This window comes from Gossypium hirsutum, chromosome D05 (genome assembly GCF_007990345.1).
Source record: "Gossypium hirsutum isolate 1008001.06 chromosome D05, Gossypium_hirsutum_v2.1, whole genome shotgun sequence".
Lineage (NCBI taxonomy): Eukaryota > Viridiplantae > Streptophyta > Magnoliopsida > Malvales > Malvaceae > Gossypium > Gossypium hirsutum.
In genome coordinates, this window is record NC_053441.1 from 36,876,558 (window position 1) to 36,898,585 (window position 22,028).

The following is a 22,028-nucleotide window of genomic DNA, read 5'->3' on the forward strand; positions in this document are numbered from 1 at the left end:
ACCACTTCCTCCTCTTCACTCTTAGCCCCACCTTTTAATGGAGGATTTTTTGGGTAAATATATATTTTGGTATCTAATTTTATTTCAAGGTTCAAATTGGTATTTAAGGGGTTTTTGTCCAATTAAGTACCTAAATCTTTTTCGTTTTTGACCACATTGAACGTTAAAATCAACTAACAAAACAGTCAAAAGGCAACATGTGGTATTCCCTATTTTAATCTTTCATTTTTCTAATAAAAAATCATAAAAAAATAAATAATGTTAAAATTTTATAAAAATATTAAAAATTTTATATAAACTTATAAAAATTTATAAATATGTATAAAATTATAAAAAAATTATAAAACATCCTAAAAATTATAAAAAAAAGTTAAAATTTATAAATTTATAAAAAAATAGAAAAAAAATCATAAAAACTTATAATGAATTATAAAAAATTATAAAAAATTATAATTTTTAAAAATATAAAATATTAACATATATATAAATTATTAAAAAATTCATTTATTGATTCCTTATTTTGAAAATTAAACCCCTAAAATCAGAATGAACACGTGGCATTAAACTAATCGTTGGATAATGAGAATAGTTGTCAAAATATTTCATGTTGATACTAACAAATAGTTGGGTGCAATGGTAAAACACATTGCACTCTCAAGGGAAAATGGGGTTCGAACCTCAGAGACAATATTGTTGAGAGGGACAACCATAAACCTTAAATATGGACAGTAAAATGGATTTGGAAAGTACCAAAGGTGTTGATTTTGATTTGGGAGGTTAATTTCTAAAATGAGGAAGTAATAAATGACATTTTTATAGTTTTATAAATATTTTTATAATTTATTAGAGCTTTTTGTACTTTTATAGTATTTATAAGTTTTTATGATTTTATATAATTTTTATAAGTTTATATTTTTTAAATATTTTTAATATATTTTATTATTTTCATAATTTATTATAAGTTTTTTATAATTTTATAAGCTTTATGTTTGTTATAACTTTTATAATTTTATATAAGTTTTTAATATGAACCTTAAACATGAATCGTAAAATGGACTTGGAATGTACCGAAAAAATATGTTTATTTTCATTTGAAAGGTTTAATTTCTAAAATGAGGAAGAAATAAATGTCTTTTTTTTATAGTTTTGTAAAAAAAATTAAAATTTAATAGAGATTTTTTTATACTTTTATAATATTTATAAGTTTTTATGATTTTATATATCTTTTATAAGTTTATATTTTTAAATATTTTTAATATGTTTTATTATTTTTATAATTTATTAGAATTTATTATAAGTTTTTATAATATTTATAAGTTTTATATTTTTTATAAATTTATATAAGTTTTTAATATTTTTATGATTTTTATGATTTTTATTAGAAAATAAAATATTAAAGTAGAGGTTGCTACATGTCGCCATCTGATTGGTGTATTAATTGATTTTAACTATTAACATGACCAAATATCAAATCCGTTAAAGAGGGCCCTTAATTGATTTTTTAGGTTAACAACAGTACCTTAATTGGGTGTGAATTAAGTCAAGGGGCCTAATTATTTATTTTGGTTTTTTATTAAGAGCATTTTTTATCTATAAGTCAAATTTTTTAATAAAATATCAGGTAATTTATACTATTATTTTGAAATTAAAAAATATATAATTTAAAAAAAACTAAAATATATAAATTAATAAAAAGTATAAAAGAGTTTTCACATCTAGAATGACCCTAGACAAATGGTTGTATTTAGTAATTATATATATTTATTATAAATTTTTATATTTGTTTCAAAATATTATATCTTTTTATATTTTATAATTTTATAATTTATATATTTTTCAAAATAACAATAACTTGATATTTAAAAAATAAAAAATATATAAAATTACTAAAACCACATCATGAATCTAGATGAATTATTGTCATGATTCATTCTTGATGTGATTTTTTTTATTCATTTAAATATTTTCAAAGTTTTTTTTATTTATGTTTATCATATGACATGTGGAGAGGTCATCACGTGTCACCATCTGACTGGATATTAGTGACACATCAATACAAACCAACTACATACAAATGAACAAGTTTAGGAGGTAAAATATATATTAATTGAAATAATTAAGTACTAATTTAAAAAAAACCCTAAATTACCAATTTAAACCTTGAAATTGAAATAAAAATGAAAGAAGAATATTAAGGGTATATTAGAATCCAGCTTTCACTTAAACTATTAGATCTTATAATTTTGAAATGCATTAAATACTAATCAATGGGGAAAGTTGTATATTAGACGTTTATTGAAACTTATATTTACTTCCATTTGCCTAACTACGTTCATCAAATTCACTTTTTCATCTTTAATTATGGTTTTTCATTAAATTAAAATACTGCTTTCATCATTAATTATTGTTGCTTATATAGTCTCTAACACCCAATTAGTTAACTTGTTAAGGGTTAAATTATAACTGTCTAAATTAAAAAGTTCACCCGAAATTTGAAAAAATATTGATAAAAAGTAATTACTCAAAAACAATAAACCCATTTAGTATAGTTTGAGCTTTAATCATTGTTTTAAGAAAGTTCGGAATATTATATTTATTAAATTATTTATATATATTATATAAAAATTAAATCTAGTAGTACGATAATACTATAAATATTAGAAAAACGTCAAATTACCTAAATTAAAAATAATATAAATATTTAACAAAAATTTTAAAAAATAATATATACCAACCTAAAATAAATTTGCTATCTAAATCTGTTTTATTTCTGTAATTACAAAATTCATATACCTAATCATGTTAATTAAAATCAAGGCAAATAATAACCAGGTTCATTAGAACAGTATCTATCTGACGGACCGTTCCAGGTTTTCCTTCTCTTTTTTACATAAACTGTAGGGAAATAATAATTATTTTACAGTAAAATTAAAGTAGTTGATAAAAAAGAAAACTAGATTTTGAATCATCAAGAAAAAAAAAAGGATCAATTTTATATGATAAAGTATAAAAATAACAGCATCCTAAACAAATCTGTCTCATGGTGTTTATATAGAACCCAAATATTAATAAATAGATGATGCCTAAAACTTAATCCAAGGCCCTCTGCCACCCATATGCATCAACTATTTGCTAGCTGTCAATTTAAGGCACTTCTCCAATTCCTGCTAAATATCTAACAAAAATCATAGAATATTTTCTATGACAGAATGGAAGGAAATGAAAAATAACCTGTCACTCGCATTTGATAGACCTGTATATGTGACGGACAAAGAGTAGCGAGGCACGGAAACCAACTGTCCCGAGCATGAGGAAGAATCCGTAGCAGATGCAGGCCATATAACCAAAGAAGAACGAGGTTTGCATAAATCCAGACATGTCTGATCGAGCGTAGTAATAATACAAGCAGTAGGCGTAGATAAAGATACCGGTTGATCCACCACAGAGGAAAGACCTGTAACAAATCAAGCACTCGGATGGGTAAAAATGAAATAATGTAACACTTGGATCTCATTATAGACTAAAAGTTTCAACAGAACAAACTTGTGATCAAACAGATTTAACAACCAAACGCCATAAAGTGGAAGTACAAATGAAACCAACCCCAAAGGTAGCATGAGTCTAACCAGCATTCAATTTTCTGTAAACAGTTCTTAAATTGCACAACATTCATCAAATGGCATGAAAATTTAATTGTCGTGAACGACAAACTGGAAGAGAAGCGGGTGAGAATAATGCTATCAAATTGCAAATTTTCTAATACTTTCAAAGTGCAAGCATAGAAAACAATGGGGAGGTAAATGCAGAATTAGAGAAATTATGTACCTCCACCACCATTCATGATCTTCAGCAGCGAGTTGGAAGTATGTCAAAGCCACAGTTATAAAAGCAGTGACAATCAGAAGGATGATGAAGACAATAAACAAGATGCTGTATATAGTATAGATCCTGTGGCCCCAAACGCTGGCGAATATGTAGTAAAGCTCAATGTAGATGGCACTAAAAGGAAGAAATCCAGCCATTGCCATCTGAGGAATGGCACTCCTGTACCATGGCAATGGTGGAATCTCTCGAGGATACTTTGTGGTGCGGCAAGGAGCTTGGAACTCAGCCTTGCTATTTTTGCCAGCAATTCCACCCAGAACAAGCAATGGAGATGTCACTAGTGTCCATATAAGGACTATTACTACAATAGTTCCAAAAGGCAGTGCAGCAGTTGCACTGTATACAATAGCAACCGTGTTAAGGAAGCAGAATGTGAGAAACAACGGGCCACAGAAAAGACAGCCAGTCAATAAGAGATTCCTAACCTGTCATTCCATGAAATAAATAGATTAGCACACTTACAGGCCTAAATTTTAGAAGCATCACTTTTAACATTTCAATACTAGCAGACAGACTCCATCTATACGTACCCAGTTGTTTCCTTCAAGCTGACAATAGAAAGAAGTTGCAGTATATCCTGCAATTCCTGATGTAAGTGCATATATGACCACAAGGGCAGTGAATAGAGCTCCTCGATTGTACGGATAAAAGACACCAACCAATGCAAGCATAAAAATGAAAACGGTTCTGGCAGTCATTCAAAGATTCAAAAGAAATTAGAGAAGACAAACATCTATATGTGACATATAGATCACAATATAATTACTCAAGTTCACAAATCTGAAAGAATCACAAATACCAAATCAATGGGATCCTTACAAAGTAAACAGCTGAGTTCCAGATCCAAGAGCAGCAGCAAACAAAGATTTGTACTTTGGGAACCGGAATACATCTCCGTGAATATATTTCCATCCAGTTTCTTCTTGGTCATCAGCTGCTTCTTCATCTTGACCATACCTTTCATAAGAAATCAAACATTCACAGCAACCAATGACCAAAAAGAAATAACAAAAATATGAGAAAATGTACAAATAGATTTGAATAGATCTCACTTGATGAAATCATTCTTCAAAACCCGCAGGAGAATCGTTGCAAGGAAACCAGTCAAAAGGAGAACTGTGACGCAAGAGTTGATAATCGAAAACCAATGAATCTCCAAATGATGTGGCAAAGAAGAAGACATTGAGTACTTGTCCATCCTTTTCTCAAAAGGAGTTTCAGTTTCCTTCCATTTCGCGGAATACATGAACTCAGCATCAACTTCCTTATCCTCAGTCAAGTCCACAAGCGAGTGAGGATCCATCCTTGCATTAACCTCAATAACACGGTCCTTGTTATAAAGGACATCGAACTGGATATGCTTGAAAAGGAAATATTTGTACTCGCTCGGATCAGTTTTTCCTTCCTTATCAACTTTTCCGATAAAACCCCAGATTGGCAAATCATCATAGTACATTTGGAAATAATAGTCCTTGTCAACAGCCTTTCGGAAAAAGGCAACCTCATCTTTTGAAAGCTTCTTCTTACAAACAACAGAAGAATCTTTTTCCTCTTTAAAATTCAATTTATAAGGAGCACTCACGAGTCGATCTCCATTCAAAACCTCACCTAAAGCTTCTCTCTTCTCCGTTACATGATCTAAATTCCATGGAAAATTATATAACATTTTATTGAAATTGAAGCATAATTGGTTAAGATGTAAAATTTAACACAAAATTAAAAACCAAAAAAAGAACCTGGAGAACAGAAGGGTAGATCGAAGTAGCGATAGGTTTCACTGGAATCAAACAAACCAAATTAAAAACAGCTAATTCAACAATAAACTTAAAGCAAAAAGATTTGAATTAAGTTTAATTTAATTTAAATGTTCCAAACACGATCCTATGAAATGGAAAAAAGAGCGTTGATTTGGGACCCGAAAGATATACAACTTCCAGATCTAAAATCAGATTTATTAAACAGAAACCTGAAATGATAGGATTACCTGGGGTTGTGAAAGGGGCCAACCTTATTGGCGTAAAGAGGTACAGCGTCACCGTCCTTGTAACGGTGATCGGAAGCGTCGGATCTAACATAGGAAAGACAACTGAAGATCAAAAGTGCGACGACTAGAAACGTCGGAAAGTCGCCCATGTTTTTCATTTTCCGGTGAGAAAGGAAAGGAAATCTGAAAATTTGGAGTGTCGAAAAACCAGAATGAAAAGGATTAGTTCTTAGTAGCGGTGAAATTAAAAAATAAAAATAAAAACAATTATTTATTTATATTATTTTAAAGCGAAATAACTTTTTTTCTATTTTTGTGTTAGATGTAAACGACAGTTTCGGCATTTTTTTTAAGGTTTTTAAATTAGTGATATAGAAAGTTTTTGGAGAGATTATATATAGTAATATATATATATATATGACCACAATTGTTATCTTATATGTAATGAAATATAATCTAAAAGTTTAAAATTAAATCATTTGTTACACAAAACTAAATTTACAATTAATATCAACCACACTTTTACTTTATCTGTATTTCTCTCACACCATTACCTCACTTTAGGAAAACAACATCAATGATAATGGTTTGATAGGAATGATAACACATGGCAAAAATTTTAATTTAACTTATAATTTTTTTTCTGTAGCTTATTGGTTTTATTTCAAATTTAGAGTTTTCATTTTTGTTTTCAAGTGCTCATTAATGTTAATCAACCATTAGACCCCTTTCTTCTAATATCAATATTTCTCTTTTTAGGATTGTAAGTTTTGTTTTCCTTCTTTTCTCATAGTCAGGGTCAGTCTAAGATCATTTGGAGCCACGGCCTCTTAGGGTTCAAAGCTAAAAAGAGTCCAAAATATTATTTTCTAATTTTTAAAAGGTCTAAAAAAAACTTTTTAATTTTTAAAGGGCCTCAAAAGTTGCTTTAACTTTTAAGGGTCCAAAATTTTTTTTACTAACTTTTAAGGAACTTAAAAGAGTTTTTTCTTAATTTTTAAAAAACCTAAAACCTCATTTTATTGTTTTACTTATGACCCCAAAAGTATGAATGGGTTTGTATATAGTTCTATAAATTTAAATATTTTATTCATCATAAAATATATTTTTTTTGAAAAACCTTTATACAAAAGAAAGAAAAGTTAGTGAGAAGATCAGAGTAAGTTGGACTTACAATTTGATTTTTAGCAATATGTGTTTTTCTTCTTCTTCTTCTTTTTTATGATTTGTCGGTTATTGTTGGCATGTTCTCCAAATGGCAAAAGAAAATCTGAACAATGTTCTGTTATTAATTTTTAATTCAAAAAATTTTAAAATAAGGCAATTTTTATTAAATTGCCATCTTCTTAAAATTTATCTACCATATATATAGTCAAATTTTTTACTTTTTTATTTTATTTTTCTTAATATTTTTTATCCATTATATGAATATTTATAATATATTAGACTTATAGTAGTAGTGTAATAGATATATAATATATTATTAATTTTAGTTAATCAATAATTGGTTAATCATTTGATTTTGAATCGAATTAATCGATAATTGAAATTTCAAAAATCTTTTTACTAATTTCCTCCGATTGAATTAAATTTAGACTAATTAATTAAATAAACTAATTCGGTTCACTCAATTAATTCAATTTTAAAAGTTTGAACACCTCTAATATCAATGATTGGCTATCACCTCTTCAGATATATTTTGTGAAAATTTTCTTCAATCATCTTATTTGTCAAGTTTGCATCAAAATAAAATTCTAAAAACATAAAAAATGTAAAATAAATTATAAAAAAAAACTAAATTAAAAAGGTGAAGGGAGAAATCATCTATTGTAAAGAATCCTTTATCGGTCTCCTAGACTCTAGTAGCTTCCCTCTGTTCCTACATCCTTCCTTTTATGATAATGAGATTCTAATGTCACATGCAATGTATTCAATTTTACATGTTTAATTTTTAATTAGTTTTTAAATAATATATTTTTTATTCCTATAATTAAAAGATGTTTGCAATGACTGAAAGTTTTTACTTTCCAAAGAATTTAATTAGTTGGAATATGATTACAACCTTGGGTATTAAAAAATTAGTTTACTTTCTTGGGAATATAACATTTCTTTAGGAGTTATTTTATTATAATCAACGAAAAGTGAAAAATAAATGTGAAGACAAAATTAACATTTCTTTTGTTTGGGTTTAGCATGTTAACTTATATTCATCGTAAAAAAACAAAAAACATAATCGCTTCTATTCTCTTCTCTTGTTCACTTATATCTACGACTTCAATTCAATGTTTCCATTTTTGGTATTATTCTTATGGATTTTTTAATCTACATTTTTTTTTCATTAGTTTGTGTTGTAGATGGGTAGTGCTATATTTTTTACCACACTATGAACGTTGAGCAGAGAATCAACACAAAATATTAGGAATTAAAGCGACTTGACTACAAGTGTGAGAGGTCAGATGTAATATTTTAAGTGTTACAATAGAACACTTAGACATTCCAAGGATCAAACCCAAGAGAGATCGGGTGACAAGGTGAATAACAATGATAATGCATGTAATTAAGAAGTCTAGCTAACTAATCACTAAGTACTATATTACGACAAGTCATCATTCAAAGTTAATTACATTAAACAACACCCAGGATGACTAAATTGAATAACAATAAAAAGTACACAAATATCATTTCAATGAGATAAAGTGGTTGATTGATATCCATGTTGCTAGTTAATTCTTGGATTAGGGACATGAATTGCTCAAACTTCTAATTGGTTTAATTTTACCTTTCGGTAACTATTTTACCCAATTAGACAATTTAGTTTAGTTATCTCTCAACCTCACTAAACTAGATTGGGAAAATCAAATTGGTTGGCGATAGGTTCCCCTCTCGATCTCACCTATCTAAATGTTCACTTAGAGATGTCAATTCTAGGATTTGAAGTCTATTCGATTTAATCTAATTTTTATGATTTAGTCTCTTGACCCCAAAATTAACCATGCAACATTTCAATTAACCAACCACAATAAGATTTATTGCCTATTCATCTTTAACATACAAATATCAGTCAAATTCATGCTTGGATGATTCATCAAAGAAAACATAAAAAAGACAAGATTTAGAAGTTCTTAGTGATTCTTGAAGGAGTCTTTTGTTGAAGATGATAGCAGCAAGAAAAGTGATGAAACCACAGCCAAAGATGATATTTTTGCTTTTCTGAAGTTAACAAGAATAAAATCTATTGAATTCTTTGAAGAGAACTCAAAATAACAAGAGAAAGTTTTGTATCTAATTGCAAGGAAACTAAAACTATAGTAAAAATTAAGAAACTAACAACCACTAACTAACTAAGCTAAGAAAGAAAAACCTAAAAATGGTGAAATGAATAAAAGAGAAGACCAAAAAGATGATAAAAGAACCTCTCTCTTTTTTTTTTAGTGTCATATAGCCTTTAATACAAAAAATTCTATAGCATTAACATTTGACAAAAATGCCCTTGGAGAAAAGGATTTGACTTAAATTGATGTTGGACACAAAATTACCCCTATAGTTTTTTTCACCTCGTCAAACTTTAGTGTCTTGACACCTAAGCTTTGGTGTCGCAACATTTTTGGCAGTAGGCGTAATTAGGGTTTTTGATGTTGCATGGCCGTGTGTCACACACGGCTGAGACACACGCCCGTGTCCCTAGCCGTGTGGATAAAAATAGGTAATTTCCAAGCCATTTTTCTCACCCAATCATGCACACACCTACAACAAATTTTCCATATGCAAACAAGCATTCAAAATCCACCAAATAATGTATCAACAAGCTAAATCAATAAGGTATATGTTCATACAACCAATATGCCCAAAAGACACCTCAATCACAACAATTAAACATGCATAACCATATGCATAGTTTAGCCAAAACTTACCATTTTGTTCACATATCAAATCCACACTCAAACTACCAAATTGACCATTTAACATTTAGCACCATTAGCCATATATGTCAACTACATTCCATATACCAAAATGACCACATTTAACCATGTCAAAGAACATACCATTACATACTTTTTAAATACCATTTCAACTTCCATCATTTAAGTATCATAAAGACTACAAAATTAACCATCATAAGGCCACATATATATATACACCTAAAAACCATTTCAATAACTCAAAATACCATAATTACAAGCCAAAACATAATGGCTATAATATCAACCAAAACACTTACACATGTGCATATTTAAACAATTTTCACTTAACTTGTTTTCATGCCAAAACATAACATAACTGATACATAACAACCATACCAATTTTGGTCATTTCAAAACATACACCAATTTGACCATATTAACCACAACCAACAAGATATCAATTGTACCTTAAGTACCTCAAACCCAATGCAACATTTCACGCCATAATTATCAACCAAGATGACATATATATACCAAACTTATCAATTAAACATTAGACATAGTCCACCTATACATGTCATTATAACCTTAACCAAGACATCAAAATCTACCAATACAATCGCTGGATAGTGTGATGATCTCCGACAAGCTTCCAACCTGATCGAGCTTCCGATAATCTGAAAAGTAAAAGACAAACAACTACATAAGCAATGAATGCTTAGTAAGCTCATATAAACTTTAGTCATATCAATCCATTTCAAATATGAAATTTATACATGTCAAGAATGATCTTATACCAATACCGCAAGATTCATGAAACCATATACAACAACTCACAAAGTGAATAAATCCACAACATCATATATACATATCATCCCTAACATCATGGGATTTTATAAAACTTTAAACCCTTTCCAAATTTTCTTACTTTCATTTGCATTTTATTACTTTCCATTGCATTTACTTTCTTTAACTTAAATAACAACATCGATTCAACTAATCATTCCCTTTTTCATCATTTTACGCTTCATGTATGAACTTACTTTTTCATTACCTTTCCACACTCGTTTCATATGCATAACACACAAGACATAAGCATATCATCAACCATAGCCACAAGCTAGTGCATTTTAAACATAGCTATTTTGGAATTAACCACATGATAAACCATTTCATAAGAAATTACATAATTTAAACCTTACCACTCTTTCATGAACACAAGCATATTTCCATTTGGGTACTTACCATTTCAATGCATAAATTTATAAGTAAACATAATACAATCCAACCAATAGCTTGGCACATGCCTAAGCATCAAACAAAAACACTTGTTAGCATACTTGAACATATTTCATATGAATTCAACATGAATAACCATTATACTTGAATATGATTCAATTGGATATAACATCCTTCATAACATAACATGCTTTCCATATATCTCATCATTTCAATGTATTTCATATATACATGTATTTGTTTGTATTGAACATTTACCGTTGGATACCCGGGATAGCTCATGTAACACCCCGAACCCGAGACCGTCACCGGAGTCGAACACGAGGTGTTAACAGACTTTAAACCACTTATAAAAAAATTTCCCAGACACTGCCAATCTGCGTACTAGTCAATTAAAAAATCATATCTTGAGTTCAGAAACTCAGAATCCAGTTCCGTAAATTTTCCCTGAAACTAGACTCAAATACCCATCTACATATTTTTTTCTAGAATTTTTGGTTGGGCCAATTAGTACAGTTTATTAGTCAAAGTCTCCCATGTTACAGGGATCGACTACACTGACCTTTGCGCATTACGACTTGGATATCTCCCTGTACAAGGCTTCAATACTGATGTCGTTTGTTTCTATAGAAACTAGACTCAAAGAGGAATCTATACATATATGGAATGACTCCTAATTATCTCCGGTTAATTTATAATGAATTTCCAAAGTCAAAACAGGGAATCCAGAAACCGTTCTGGCCCTGCCTTACGAGAACCTGAATATCTCTTAACATACTGTCCATATGATCGTTTCGTTACTTTCCTATGAAAATAGATTCATCAAGGTTCGTTTACATAATTTATTCACTATTTAATTCCCTTCTTAATATTTTTAGTGATTTTCCAAATCTACATCACTGCTGCTGTCAGCATCTGCCTTTAAGGTAGACTTTACCTGTTTCATAGTTTCCATGATTCAACTAGCCCTTTTAGCATAAATAGCACAAATTATGATAGTGATTAACCATTCCCATGGCCAATCCTTGTTAAGCATATCCACACCTCTCAATAACCATATCCATACCAAATGATTATAACATTATACTCAAACATATATAAGCCATTTTCGCATGGCTATCCAAAATTATACAAGTCCAAAGGGTCCATGACCCCCAACAAAAAGGGTAGTCCTATACATGCCATTTCGAAGTTCAACCAAAATTGTACCAAAAGGGCGGGCTTTGATAGTGTGGGCGACTTCGACTTCAAAATCCCGAGTCCGATAGCTGGAGAACCAAAATCTATAAAACAGAGAATCAAGGAGACGGAGTAAGCAATTTATGCTTAGTAAGTTTTGAGCAAGGGATTCCAGCACAACAAAAGTATAGCATTCATGTAGCTAAACGGATAATTTCATATGCACAATTTTTCAATATCATACTTACTTCACATTACCAACCCTTTTATTCATACACAAAGATCAACTTAGCCAAAGGCCGGTAGCTCATTTATCAACTGAGCGAATACTTATTTGTAAGGGCTCAACTAATTCAAAGCACATACGAAACATACCTTAATGTTGGGATGTTTCAAGCGTATTAACTGAAAATTTTACAGCAAGATCATTCATTCCCAAATCACGTACCTTCGGAATTTAATCGGATATAGCTACTCGTTCAAATGCCTTCGGGACATAGCCCGGTTATAGTAACTCGCACAAATGCCTTCGGGACTTAACCCGGATTTAGTAACTCGCACAAATGCCTTCGGGACTTAACCCGGATTTAGTAACTCGCACAAATGCCTTCGGATCTTAGTCCGGATTTAGTAACTCGTACAAATGCCTTCGGATCTTAGTCCGGATATGGTCACCTAGCACAAAGCCTTCGGGACTTAGCCCGGACATCATTCAAATAACCATGCACATTTAACAATAAATCATGGCACATTCGTATTTCGTTTTCGTTAGCAAAACTCAAACACAAGACACTTATCATTCTTGCAATTTCGGCTCAATAGCCACACACAAAGAGCATGATTTTGATTTGCTTAAAACATGATCTAATCAAATCATAATTTAAGCTCTTTTACTCAAGAACTTACCTCGGATGTTGTCGAACGATTCCGATAGCTATTCGACCACTTTTTCCTTCCCTTTATCGTATTTAGTTCCCCTTTGCTCTTGAGCTTAATTAAACAAATAAATTGATTTAATCATTTGAGCATCGAAAAGAGGAACACAAGGCACTTAGCCCATATTTATACATTAGACATTAAAGTCACATATGTACGGAATCATGAATCAAACTCAACATTTTAGCTAATTTTCCCCCTTGGCCGAATTTTCTAAGCCAAGACAAAAGCATCAATATGCTTGCCTCTAACCGAATACATGCAACACCAATCTCCTTCCTATGGCCGAATATGCATGTCTATGTTGGGGCCGATTGCAACACTTAATACATTCTACAAGTATGGTCACTTGTATTGACTAAACACCATTTTGTTTCAAGTTCAAAACTTGGCTAATACACACATATATACACTAGTAAAGCATCCTCTCCCTTTCCATCAATTTAACACATGCATTACTCATTAATATACAAAAATTATATTCGGCCTTAGCACACAACTTGCTAGCCGATTCTTCTCCATCTAGCAACTAATGCACATATGTGCTCACTCAAAAATGCTAAAAAGAAGATTCAAGAATCATCAATCCACCATCACATGCATCATTAACAAGCTTCATATTTAGCATGCAATGGCATTAACACAAAATCCACCTAGGCCGAATATCATCCCCATGACATAGCAAAGATTTGAACCATGGGCTAATTAGAACTCAAGCTAGCAACTAAAAACATGCATGAATCTCATGGCACAACCTCAAACATACCTTGATCTAGATACAAGTATGGCCAAACCTCCTCCTAATCCTCTTCCAAACCAAACATGAAGCAAGAACTCCTTCCTCCTTCCTTAGAATTTTCGGCCAAAAGAAGATGAAAAAGGATGAACAAAATTTTTCTTTTCTTTTCTTTTACTCACGGCAATGGGGGGCATGGATGAGACCATTCTTTTTTTTTTCATCACTCCTCCCTTTCATTATTTAATTACCATGCTCATTATTTTATTGTTTCCACCCATGATGCACCAACACAACATGTCTATGACATGTCTTGCCCATCACACTTGGTCTACCATACTTGTCATGGCCGGCCACTACTAATAGAGGGGGGGAAATTGACATGCAAGTCCCCCCTTTTTCAACATGCACTAATAGGTCCTTATGCTTTGACCTATCACATTTCAAAATTTTCTCACATAAGTCCTATTTACTAAAACTCACATGCAATCGACTAAATCGAAGCTTGAAATTTTCACACATTCCTAATTACATATTCTAGACAATAAATATCACATTCGAACATTTCGGTGACTCGGTTTAGCGGTCCCGAAACCACTTCCCGACTAGGGTCAATTTTGGGCTGTCACAACTCTCCCCCACTTAAGAAATTTTTGTCCCCGAAAATCTTACCGGTAAATAGGTTTGGGTATCGTTCTTTCATCGAGCTCTCGGTTTCCCAAGTAGCTTCCTCGATCCCGTGTTTGAGCCATAACACCTTAACTAACGGAACCCTTTTGTTTCGCAACTCTTTCACTTCACGAGCTAGGATACGAATCGGTTCTTCTTCATAACTCAAGTCAGATTGAATTTCAACTTCTGAGGGATTAATCACATGTGACGGATCGGATCTATAACGTCGAAGCATCGAAACATGAAAGACATCGTGAATCTTTTCAAGTTCAGGGGGCAAAATCAATCTATACGCAACCGGACCAACTCGTTCGGAGATTTCGTACGGCCCAATGAATCTCGGGCTCAACTTGCCCTTACGGCAAAATCTGAGTACCTTTTTCCAAGGCGAAACTTTAAGAAACACTTTATCTCCCACCTGATATTCAATGTCTTTTCGTTTCAAATCCGCATACGATTTTTGACGATCTGTGGCTGCCTTCAGACTTTCACGGATTACCTTTACTTTCTGTTCGGCATCTTTAATCAAATCAACTCCGAAAATTTTACTTTCACCGAGCTCGGTCCAAAACAATGGTGTACGGCATTTACGACCGTACAAAGCCTCCTAAGGTGCCATCTTAATACTTGATTGAAAACTATTGTTGTAAGCGAATTCAATCAAAGGTAAATACCGTTCCCATGAACTACTGAACTCGAGGATGCAACATCTCAACATATCCTCAAGTATCTGAATTATCCGCTCAGATTGACCATCGGTTTGGGGGTGAAAAGCAGTGCTAAAATGCAACTTGGTACCCAAAGCTTCTTGCAATTTCCTCCAAAATCGTGAGGTGAATCTCGGATCTCTATTCGACACGATAGAAATAGGTACCCCGTGTAATCTCACAATCTGAGAAACGTACAATTCAGCTAGTTTATCCAATGAAAAATCCGTACGCACGGGGATAAAGTGAGCCGACTTAGTCAGTCTATCGACAACAACCCAAATCGCATCTTTCTTACTTGCTGACAATGGCAGTCCGGACACAAAGTCCATTGTGACTCGATCCCATTTCCACTCGGGTATCATGATCGGCTGAAGTAATCCTGAAGGCACTTGATGTTCTGCTTTCACTTGTTGACATATTAAACATCTCGAAACAAAGTCGGAGATGTCTCGTTTCATACCATGCCACCAAAACCGACATTTCAAATCGTTGTACATTTTCGTACTCCCCGGGTGAATTGACATTCGGCTACAATGGGCTTCGTTCAGAATCATCGAAATGAGTTCCGAATTCCTTGGAACACACAAACGACTTCTGAACCTCAAACAATCATCATCATCAATTTGAAACTCCGATTCCTTGTTCGGAACACACTCAGCCCGTTTTGCAACCAATTCATCATCAACTTTCTGGGCTTCACGAATTTGATGAATCAATAATGGTTTGGCTTTTAATTCAGGTACTAACACATTGTCGGGTAGAACAGACAAGTGCACATTCATCGCTCGTAAAGCAAACAATGATTTCTGGCTTAAGGCGTCCGCAACCACATTAGCCTTTCCCGGGTGGTAATCAATGACAAGCTCGTAATCTTTCAACAACTCAAGCCAATGTCTTTGTCGCAGATTTAAGTCTCTTTGAGTCATCAAATATTTGAGACTTTTGTGATCCGAAAATACATGGCACTTTTCACCAAATAAGTAATGTCGCCATATTTTTAAAGCAAATACGATGGCAGCTAGTTCAAGATCATGGGTCGGATAATTTTTCTCATGTGGCTTTAATTGTCTCGACGCATAGGCCACCACTCGACCTTCTTGCATCAATACGCAACCCAACCCAAGTAGGGATGCATCATTATAAATGACAAACTCTTTGCCTGATTCGGGTTGCACTAAAATTGGAGCTTCAGTCAAATAAGTTTTCAGTTGATCGAAACTGTTCTGACATTTCTCCATCCATTCGAACTTAACATCCTTTTGAAGTAGCTTCGTCATTGGTGTGGCTATCATCGAGAAACCTTTTACAAATTGTCGGTAATAACCGGCGAGCCCCAGGAAGCTCCGAACTTCGGTAATATTTCTTGGAGGCTTCTAGTTAAGTATGGCTGAAATTTTGCTCGGGTCAACTCGAATACCCGATGCGGATACCACGTGACCCAAGAAGCTAACCTCTCTTAACCAGAACTCACACTTACTGAACTTAGCATATAACTGCTTATCCCGCAAAATTTGCAACACTAATCTCAGGTGCTCAGCATGTTCGGTTTCATCTCTTGAATAGACCAAGATGTCATCAATGAACACAACTACGAACCGATCCAAATATGGTCTGAAGATCCGATTCATCAAATCCATAAATACCGCAGGGGCATTAGTGAGCCCAAACGGCATCACTAAGAATTCGTAGTGACCATATCTCGTTCTGAAGGCAGTTTTGGGTATGTCCGAATCTCGAATTCGCAACTGATAATAGCCCGATCTCAAATCTATTTTTGAGAACACTGAGGCTCCCTTCAGTTGGTCGAACAAATCATCGATACGCGGTAACGGATATTTGTTCTTTATTGTCACTTTATTCAGCTGACGATAGTCAATGCACAACCTCATGGTTCCGTCCTTCTTTTTCACGAACAATACTGGTGCACCCCAAGGTGAGAAACTTGGTCGAGCGAAACCTCTATCCGTCAATTCTTGCAACTGAGCTTTCAACTCTTTTAACTCGGTTGGTGCCATACGATACGGAGCTATCGAAATCGGCGTAGTCCCAGGTACAAGCTCAATACCAAACTCTATCTCCCGAACATGTGGTAAACCCGGTAATTCTTCAGGAAAAACATCCGGGTATTCACAAACCACCGGCACAGATTCGGGTTTCTTTTCTAATTCTTTGTCATCAAGTACATACGCAAGGTATGCTTCGCACCCTTTTCTTACATATTTCTGGGCCAACATTGAGGATATTACAGCTGACAACCCCTTTAAGTCCGTAGACTCAACTCGGATCATCTCGTTATTTGCGCACCTCAAATCAATAGTCTTGCTTTTGCAATTCACAACCGCATCATGCGCGGTCAACCAATCAAAACCAAGAATAACATCAAATTCATCAAACGGCAAAAGCATCAAGTCCGCCGGAAAACAGGAACCTCGAATTACTAGGGGACATTTCTTACACACTTTGTCGACAAGCACGTAACGACCCAAGGGATTTGACACCCGAATTACGAACTCAGTAGACTCAATAGGTAAAGTCTTACTGGATGCTAAGGTTTCACATATGTAAGAATGAGTAGAACCGGGGTCAATCAAAGCAATTACATTAGTATCAAAGAGAGTAAAAGTACCGGTAATAACATCAGGCGAAGAAGCATCCTCGCGGGCACGTATAGCATAAGCTCTAGCAGGCGCACGAGCCTCGGATCTGGTCGTAGCATCTCTAGATCCTCTTGACCACCACTAGCATTGCCCGTATTTCCAGATGGTCTACCTCGAGCAGTGGTAGCACCCGGTTTCCCACTCTGATTTACATTCTGTTCAGACAACCTCGGGCAATCTTTAATGAAGTGGTCAACTGATCCGCACTTGTAACAGGAGCGGTCAGGGAATCTACAACTCCCCGAATGCCATTTACCGCAATATCACATTTCGTTCTGTCTCGACGTTCATTCCCAACACTGGCGACCGAAGTGCCTCGTGTACCCACAGGGGGTCGATCACGATCTCGTCTAAAAAGGCCCGAAGTGCCTCTAGACCGGCCCACATCATCTCGAAATTTCTTCGATGCCTGTTGAAGAGACTTTCCCGAGGATCTTTTACGAAACTCTCCAGTTCCCACATCAACTTTTTGTTTTTCTTTTCTAAGCTCTTCGGCTTTACAAGCTCGCTCGACAAGTACTACGAACTCTCGTATTTCAAGAATGCCCACGAACATTTTTATATCTTCATTCAGCCCATCCTCGAAGCGTTTACACATGATAGCCTCGGACGAAACACATTCCCGAGCATACCTACTAAGTCTAACAAATTTTCGCTCGTAATCAGTAACTGACATAGAACCTTGCTTAAGCTCAAGAAATTCCTTCCGTTTTTTATCAACAAATCTCTGACTAATATACTTTTTCCGAAACTCAGTTTGGAAAAACTCCCAAGTTACTTGCTCTCGGGGCACAACAGAAGTCAGAGTACTCCACCAATAGTAGGCAGAATCGCGTAGCAAGGAGATAGTACACTTTAGGCATTCATCGGGTGTACAAGATAGCTCATCGAGTACCCGGATAGTGTTGTCCAACCAAAATTCAGCTTGCTCGGCATCGTCGCTATCCGTAGCTTTAAATTCAGTAGCCCCATGTTTTCGGATTCTGTCAACTGGGGGCTTATTTGACCTTATTTGGTCAGTTTCCGGAGGTATTGTAGGTACGGGGGTGGTATTAGTCGGGAATGGAGGTTGTGGAACAGCCGTATTAGTTCGAATGTATTGGTTGAACCAATCATTCATCACGCTATAGAAAGCTTGTCTAGCTTCATCATTCGGGTTACTAGCATTAGGTTGAGAGTCCGCCGGCGCTGTCCCTTGTGCGGGAGCAGGCGCTACACTCTCAAGATCATCAGCTACCGCTCGGTCGGGATCGGGATCCATTACTATAAATAAACACATTTACAATTGTCAGAAATCACCACACTATCAAATAATCACATAAAATGGCATGTATAGCTAGACCCAACGCATTACGGTAGTCCTAGAATCGACTAAACCGTAGCTCGGATACCAATCAAATGTAACACCCCAAACCCGAGACCGTCACCGGAGTCGAACACGAGGTGTTAACAGACTTTAAACCACTTATAAAAAAATTTCCCAGACACTGCCAATCTGCGTACTAGTCGCTTAAAAAATCATATCTTGAGTTCAGAAACTCGGAATCTAGTTCCGTAAATTTTCCCTGAAACTAGACTCATATTCCCATCTACATATTTTTTTCTAGAATTTTTGGTTGGGCCAATTAGTACAGTTTATTAGTCAAAGTCTCCCATGTTACAGGGATCGACTACACTGACCTTTGCGCATTACGACTTGGATATCTCCCTGTACAGGGCTTCAATACTGATGTCGTTTGTTTCTGTAGAAACTAGACTCAAAGAGGAATCTATACATATATGGAATGACTCCTAATTATCTCCGGTTAATTTATAATGAATTTCCAAAGTCGAAACAGGGATTCCAGAAACCGTTCTGGCCCTGTCTTACGAGAACCTGAATATCTCTTAACATACTGTCCATATGATCGTTTCGTTACTTTCCTATGAAAATAGATTCATCAAGTTTCGTTTACATAATTTATTCACTATTTAATTCCCTTCCTAATATTTTTAGTGATTTTCCAAATCTACATCACTGCTGCTGTCAGCATCTGCCTTTAAGGTAGACTTTACCTATTTCATAGTTTCCATGATTCAACTAGCCCTTTTAGCATAAATAGCACAAATTATGTTAGTGATTAACCATTCCCATGGCCAATTCTTGTTAAGCATATCCACACCTCTCAATAACCATATCCATACCAAATGATTATAACATTATACTCAAACATATATAAGCCATTTTCGCATGGCTATCCAAAATTATACAAGTCCAAAGGGTCCATGACCCCCAACAAAAAGGGTAGTCCTATACATGCCATTTCGAAGTTCAACCAAAATTGTACCAAAAGGGGGGGCTTTGATAGTGTGGGCGACTTCGACTTCAAAATCCCGAGTCCGATAGCTGGAGAACCAAAATCTATAAAACAGAGAATCAAGGAGACGGAGTAAGCAATTTATGCTTAGTAAGTTTTGAGCAAGGGATTCCAGCATAACAAAAGTATAGCATTCATGTAGCTAAACGGATAATTTCATATGCACAATTTTTCAATATCATACTTACTTCACATTACCAACCCTTTTATTCATACACAAAGATCAACTTAGCCAAAGGCCGGTAGCTCATTTATCAACTGAGCGAATACTTATTTGTAAGGGCTCAACTAATTCAAAGCACATACGAAACATACCTTAATGTTGGGATGTTTCAAGCGTATTAACTGAAAATTTTACAGCAAGATCATTCATTCCCAAATCACGTACCTTCGGAATTTAACCGGATATAGCTACTCGTTCAAATGCCTTCGGGACATAGCCCGGTTATAGTAACTCGCACAAATGCCTTCGGGACTTAACCCGGATTTAGTAACTCGCACAAATGCCTTCGGGACTTAACCCGGATTTAGTAACTCGCACAAATGCCTTCGGATCTTAGTCCGGATTTAGTAACTCGTACAAATGCCTTCGGATCTTAGTCCGGATATGGTCACCTAGCACAAAGCCTTCGGGACTTAGCCCGGACATCATTCAAATAACCATGCACATTTAACAATAAATCATGGCACATTCGTATTTCGTTTTCGTTAGCAAAACTCAAACACAAGACACTTATCATTCTTGCAATTTCGGCTAAATAGCCACACACAAAGAGCATGATTTTGATTTGCTTAAAACATGATCTAATCAAATCATAATTTAAGCTCTTTTACTCAAGAACTTACCTCGGATGTTGTCGAACGATTCCGATAGCTATTCGACCACTTTTTCCTTCCCTTTATCGTATTTAGTTCCCCTTTGCTCTTGAGCTTAATTAAACAAATAAATTGATTTAATCATTTGAGCATCGAAAAGAGGAACACAAGGCACTTAACCCATATTTATACATTAGACATTAAAGTCACATATGTACGGAATCATGAATCAAACTCAACATTTTAGCTAATTTTCCCCCTTGGCCGAATTTTCTAAGCCAAGACAAAAGCATCAATATGCTTGCCTCTAACCGAATACATGCAACACCAATCTCCTTCCTATGGCCGAATATGCATGTCTATGTTGGGGCCGATTGCAACACTTAATACATTCTACAAGTATGGTCACTTGTATTGACTAAACACCATTTTGTTTCAAGTTCAAAACTTGGCTAATACACACATATATACACTAGTAAAGCATCCTCTCCCTTTCCATCAATTTAACACATGCATTACTCATTAATATACAAAAATTATATTATGCCTTAGCACACAACTTGCTAGCCGATTCTTCTCCATCTAGCAACTAATGCACATATGTGCTCACTCAAAAATGCTAAAAAGAAGATTCAAGAATCATCAATCCACCATCACATGCATCATTAACAAGCTTCATATTTAGCATGCAATGGCATTAACACAAAATCCACCTAGGCCGAATATCATCCCCATGACATAGCAAAGATTTGAACCATGGGCTAATTAGAACTCAAGCTAGCAACTAAAAACATGCATGAATCTCATGGCACAACCTCAAACATACCTTGATCTAGATACAAGTATGGCCAAACCTCCTCCTAATCCTCTTCCAAACCAAACATGAAGCAAGAACTCCTTCCTCCTTCCTTAGAATTTTCGGCCAAAAGAAGATGAAAAAGGATTAACAAAATTT

The 22,028-nt window shown here is 34.3% G+C and overlaps 1 protein-coding gene across 1 annotated transcript; it reads right to left on the reverse strand.

The window, feature by feature from the left end:
• Positions 1–2,973: 2,973 nt before the first annotated feature.
• On the reverse strand, positions 2,974–6,294 carry LOC107903905 (transmembrane 9 superfamily member 3). Its single transcript, XM_016830107.2, has 7 exons — positions 5,870–6,294; positions 5,622–5,662; positions 4,938–5,523; positions 4,705–4,842; positions 4,416–4,572; positions 3,826–4,310; positions 2,974–3,454 (listed from the first exon to the last, which is right to left on the reverse strand). The coding sequence occupies exons 1-7, from the start codon at positions 6,025–6,027 to the stop codon at positions 3,235–3,237; spliced, it is 1,785 nt and encodes a 594-aa protein (XP_016685596.1). The 5' UTR covers positions 6,028–6,294; the 3' UTR covers positions 2,974–3,234.
• Between the last annotated feature and the right edge of the window lie 15,734 nt (positions 6,295–22,028).

What these genes read in the sequence shown, in the direction of transcription:
- LOC107903905 (XM_016830107.2), bottom strand. Translation starts at nt 6,027, where the DNA reads ATGAAAAACATGGGCGACTTTCCGACGTTTCTAGTCGTCGCACTTTTG. An exon ending in GGCCCCTTTCACAACCCCAG is followed by an intron (nt 5,663 to 5,869) that starts GTAATCCTATCA and finishes GTTTGATTCCAG; the next exon opens with TGAAACCTATCGCTACTTCG. An exon ending in GATCATGAATGGTGGTGGAG is followed by an intron (nt 3,455 to 3,825) that starts GTACATAATTTC and finishes GATTTGTTACAG; the next exon opens with GTCTTTCCTCTGTGGTGGAT.